A 6,000-nucleotide genomic window follows, 5' to 3' on the forward strand; every position below is an offset into this window, starting at 1 on the left:
TCAGTGTACAGAAATATTCAACTTTAAATCTCCTGCAGCAATGTCCATTGACATTGCAGACTGCCTCTGCTGGGTTGAATATATGTCTCTTGAACCCATGCTTCAGGATCTTTTTCATTGAATGTGCTAATTATATATTCTTATCAAAGGACCACACACACACACACACACACACACACACACACACAGCTTCCAATTTTTCTCACTGGAGCTGAATCACGAGTAGTCAGAATGAGATCACTGCATGGGCTTGTGCATGTTAAATATAAGACACAGCACCTGTCCTCAAACTGATCTTAAAATAAAGTGTCTTGTTCTGTGAATGTGACTTTTATAGAAGAGGAAATGTGATTGGCATCTTAAACAGCCATGGTTAAAAAGCTGATTTGGATTAATATGGCACAAAAAATAAATAAAGACAAACCAAGGATCATGGTCTGAACCTATCTAATTCCTTTAACATTTAAAGGAAATCTGTTCATAACAAACTTATAATTTTGTCACCCAAAACAAACAAGAGAAGTTTCTCATTTAGGAACAGAAATGCTTTCTACCTGTGCTATTTCCATCTTTACTCAAAAAGCATTTGCAAAAGCTATGAAGGCTACACAATGAGGATATTGAGATGTGGGGGATACATAAATATCTATTTGTATATTAAATTGTGCTTGTTCCTCGCACACTCCAACTATCACAGAGGGCTTTCAGCACTCACTTAGTCCACTGGGGATCTGGAACACTGAAATTCTCACAAATGAAGACGAACACTTCAGTACCACTCATGAGGAGCTAAATGAATGAGATAAACTTAAATTGGAATTTATTTGGAGTAACTTAGAACTTCAGATAAAAGAAAAGAAAGCCTTGAGGTTCGATAATTTCTGTGACTTTAGCTATCCCAAAGTTCGTGGTTAACACAAAGCTGGGGCTGATAGTTGGCACTAATATAACAGCTGACTTTAGTCTGTTGAGGCATTTAATCTCTTGCAGCAAGATATGGTCCTTGGGCAGGAACATAAAGTAATTTAAACAAACATTTTAATACCTCAAATTAAAAGCCTCCTTCTCACTTTGATGAATTGTGTATGCATAAACTATATCCAGTTGACAAAAACATACAGCTCAAAAATATTGTACAATGGAGTGTTCCTCAGGCTTTAATAGTGGGAATACCTGGGCTGTAAAGCCTAGCAGCTTAAAGAATTGCATTTTACCTCCATTGTTGTGATCCAATGTGTACTCCTTACCAGTTGTTCTGAAATTCATGAGATTCAATCTGAACAAGTTCCACAACTGATGACTGCATTTGATAAAAATCATAACAAGCATAATATTTTGTTTCCTTAACATAATGAGTACTGAACCTGATAACATCAGTGTCAGATTGAAATCTCTAAGGACAAGAATCAAAGTGTTTATGCTCACTTTGCTGATATAAGGACTGAAATGCGTTCATTTTTACAATACATTTCAATATTAGATATCTTCTCATCAACCTAACCAGAAATGTTATTCCAAAGCAGGTGGGACATAGTCCTGGGTCTTTTGGTTCAGAGGTAAGGACGCTGCCACTACACCAGAAGAGCCCTACAGTTTAGTAGTACAGAAGTTAAGACAAAAAGGTACAGTGATTCACAATTAAACTATCTCTCTGCTTGCTTCTAAAGATGGATTGGCAATTTTAGATGTGCACAGGAATGAGATTGAAGCCATCTCTTCAGATAACTTATAGGTAAGTTGCTTACAAAAACAGAAGTTGCTGGAAAAGCTCATCAGGTCCGGCAGCATCTATGAAGGAAAAATCAGAGTTAATATTTTGGGTCCGGTGACCCTTCCTCAGAGAACCATAGGGCTGCCCTCTCATTAGAAAGATAACTGGTGGTGATTTAACCTGAGGGTCACCATGCCTCTGGCAAGGGGAGGTATATTGCTTAGACATCTTTTAAGGATTGCTGGCAATTAATTGATTGCATGTATTAGTGTTCTTGTGTTGTTGAGGCAATGACTATTGGGAGGCAGTTCCAAAATAAAGTGTATAAATATCATCATCCAATCAATGTCACTACATTGACAAAAGCAAATTCTTCATTGACCAAAGCAAATTGTTCAGTGACACTGGGCTAAGAGATGAGGATGCATTGTCAGAATGATTCCACTGTAACCAGTTCACTAAATGTTTTGCTATCTCAATGATGAAATCGGTTAAGATTTCATTGCAAAACTTTTTTTTTAGTTTCAGTTTAGTTATACCAGATTTTATGTTGATATGTTAAAATAAAGATGCCACAGTCCCATAGGGCTGTTCTTCTCATTAGAGAGAGATGACTGATGGGAGAGAGATTGAGAGGGAGGGACCTTCATTGTAGCTACTGTTCTGCACTTGCAACCCACAGTTTTCCTTTCAAATCTCAGCACAGAGAAACAGGAAACAGAATTCAGTGAATCTGTTGATTTATTGTAAAATGAAAATGGAAACTACTGTACTGTCATTAAAGCCTTGCCTGGCCCAGTGATATCCTCCAGGGAAGAGACTTGTCATACCTTTATTGCTAATTGAGGCTGATACTCTGGGGGTTGGTTAGCTCATTTGGCTGGACAGCTGGTTTGTGATGCAGCAACAGCATGGGTTCAACTTCCATACATGGGTTCAACTTCCATACCAGTTGAGATTATCGTGAAAGATTCTCCTTCTCAACATCTCCCCTTGCCAGAGGCATGGTGACCCTCAGGTTGAATCACCACCAGTCATCTTTCTAATGAGAGGGCAGCCCTTTGGTTCTCTGGGACTATGGTGACTTTACCCTTTTACTGTCAGCAGAGATTAAACTAGGAGACCTATTAGCTGGACACCCAATAGGCAATAAATGCTGGCCTAGCCAGCAGTGCCCTCATCCCATGAATGAATAAAGAAAAAAAAACTAGCTTCATCATTCAATATAATCATGGTTGATCTGATCACTCCACATTCCTGTCTGTCCTGCTAACCTTTAATGTCCCTATCCTAACAATAATCTATCTTTGCCTTAAGTACATTCAAAGGCTCTGCTTCCACCGCCTTTTGAGGAAGAGCGTTCCAAAGACTCACGACCCTTTGTGAGAAAAAAAGTCGCATTTTTTGTTTTCAAGAGGCAACCTCTCGTATTTGAACAGTGACCCTTGGATTTACATAAGGGGGTCAATTAGCTGTATGACCAGTTTGCAATAGAGGGTGATGCCAACAGCATGGGTTCAATTCCCGCACCAGCTAAGGTTACCGCATAGGGCTCTCCTTCTCAACCTCTACCCTCACCTGAGGCCTGGTGACCCTCAGGTTAAGCTATGGTCATTACCTCTCTGTAATGGAATTATAGTGAATTTACCTTTACAGATCAGATTACAAATCTACTTTTAGTCCAGCTTGTAGAGTGGACAACAGCCAGGGACATCAGTAACTGACACAATTAAAGGGAAAGTGGAGCATATAGCTATTGAATCCATTGTAATAGAGACTAATTAACAAGAATGTATGAAACGGGAACAAGAGGAGACCATTCAGCCCCTCAGTCCTGTTCCACCATTCAATAACATCATATCTGATTGCCTCCTCCAAATAAACTGTCTGGAACTGTCCCCATGTAAGAAATAAATGAATTCCCTGAGTATCGATAAATGACTTGAATAAAGTTAACATCTGAGCTTGCACAATGCTTTCGTTTTGACAATTTCAAATATTCAAAACAAATTTTTCCTCACCTTAATTCTAAACAGTTGACCCCGTTAGACCGAGTCTATGACCCTTAGTTCTTCTCCACAGCCAAGGCAACATTCTCCCCATGTACATCTGATCATTCCCTCAAGAATGGCACAGGTTTCAATTAGATCACCGCTATTCTGCTAAACTCCGTGAATATATGCCAGATCTACTCAATCTCTCCTCATAACACATATCCTTACCTTCAGCCTGAAATCAGTCTCATGAAACTTTGTTGTACTTTTTCAAGACAAGTATATCCTTCCTTAGGTAAGGATATCAAAATTATGCATAGTGCCCAGGTGTGCTCTCACCAAGGTGTGTGCAATTGTTTAAAGTATTTTCTTTCTGACAGCAATAAAGACTAAGATACCATTTGGTGTTCTAGTTGTTTGCTGTCATGGCCATTAACCTTGTTGTCAGGAGCCTCTTTCTTCACACAAGATATGGGAAATAATTTTATTTCAAAATCAGTATTTAACATCCACACTGGTTGCCATTAAGAGGCAACCACATAGAGTGGAACTGATGCCCTCCTCTGAAGCAAGTTTGAAGACAGGGGCTAATTTAACCAGGCAGGAGGGTTCCAAGTGCAAACCCCGCCCCCTTCACCCCACTGCCCGTGTTGGCCTTTTGCCCACCCAAGCACCAACGGAGGTCCTGAATTGGGAAATGAAGGCCCAAAAGGCCTCATCCCACCAGCAGCAGATAGCAGGGGGGAGGGTAGTTATTGCATGGGGAACCTGAAAAGCAAACCCTTGTCAGGGTTGCCCTTGGACTTCCAGGGCGGTGCCTGCTTAAAGGAACAGTAATCAGGAAGGGGAACCTCTAAAAGCTAAGCCTGCACCGGCCCATGACACCCTCAGTCATCCTACACTGCTGCCAGCTCTCAACTCACCTCTGACCTGGATCCTTTGTTTATCGTGTGTTTCTGAATTACCACCAGCCACCACTGCTCCCCTGGTGGCGCCACCGGCATTAGATAGCTGTTGGCCTCTTAATTTGGAAAGCATTTTATTTAAACCAAGTATAATCCTGGCTGGAAACTCTCATGGGGCAGAGGTTTCCAACAACATCCCCACCCACCTTGCCACCATCATCACCACTGCCCCATGGTTCTTGATTCCAGAGGGGACCTGCTGCTATCACATAATAAGGTGGGGCTCCACCCACTGATGTGATAGAGCTCATGTTTGATCTCTATCCAGTGGGTCACCCAATCTAAATTTCACTCAGTATCAGCTTCAATTAGCAACCAATGTGTGACAAGTCTCCTTCCTGGAGGACATTAGTGAGCCAGGTAAGGCTTTAATGACAGTGCAGTAGACTTAATTTTTATTTTACAACAAATCATCAGGTTCACTGAATTCTGTCTCCCATTGTTCTGTATTGAGATTTGAAAGGAAAGCTGTGGGTTGCAAGTGCAGTACCATTGCTACCATGAAGGTCCCTCTCTCTAACCTTTCCATCACCAATCATCTCTTTCTAATGAGAGAGCAGTATGGTGACTGTACTTTAACATAGCAACTATAGGTTAATGTATCTCGGAAGTATGTTAAAAATTAATTCAGTCCCTTCTCTTTGGTTTCAATGACAATGGTTTCAAGAATGCAGTCAGAGTGCAAATTGCTGAAATGGTATCATGAGAACAATACATACAATACCTGTGGCAGGGAGTGTGATTCCTACTATTACAGGATGTGGAAATGTGACTTTCAGACCTACAGAATTGAGAGAAGATTAAACTAGCAGCTTGTGAAGTGAGAGGAAATTTGAGTGAGAAAGTAAAGATGTAAAAAAATACAATTATCGTAATTACCTCTGCAATCCAGTACTGAGTGACAATAAATTCTCTTATGATTCTAGGGGATGCCACAATTCGACAGGTGTTAAGCCAGATAACAACAGACAGATGTGTCTAGTGCCTCAGGAAACACAGAACTGTCTGTTGCCTTTGAAATAATTGCTTTACTTTTTCTTGCCAGTCTTTGTATCCTTTTCAGTCAATACATGTCAAGTCTGTCAATGACCTGCTATAAAATCTCAAACATAAAATTTCAAATCTCATTTAATATTTTTTGTGCCCGATTCCATGCATATGTTTCTCCTCATTAGTTCAGGAGGATGACGTTTAACAAACACAGGATGTCCTCATTACACATATTTCTAGCATTTTTGCTTTGTTGGTAATATTCTATATGAGCTTTTTTCACCTTAATTTGAAAAGCATTTTATTTAAACCAAGTAAAATTCTGGCACAATAATATTTT

At 40.1% G+C, this 6,000-nt stretch overlaps 1 protein-coding gene across 1 annotated transcript in view; it reads right to left on the reverse strand.

The window, feature by feature from the left end:
* arhgap44a (Rho GTPase activating protein 44a) overlaps positions 1–4,709 on the reverse strand; it is a 188,381-nt gene extending 183,672 nt beyond the window's left edge. Inside the window, exon 1 of the mRNA XM_048611123.1 lies at positions 4,629–4,709. Within this exon, the coding sequence (XP_048467080.1) occupies positions 4,629–4,709 (81 nt within the window). The remainder of the gene's footprint in view (positions 1–4,628) is intronic.
* Positions 4,710–6,000: the final 1,291 nt, after the last annotated feature.

This window comes from Rhincodon typus, chromosome 23 (genome assembly GCF_021869965.1).
Source record: "Rhincodon typus isolate 14 chromosome 23, sRhiTyp1.1, whole genome shotgun sequence".
NCBI classification, from domain to species: domain Eukaryota; kingdom Metazoa; phylum Chordata; class Chondrichthyes; order Orectolobiformes; family Rhincodontidae; genus Rhincodon; species Rhincodon typus.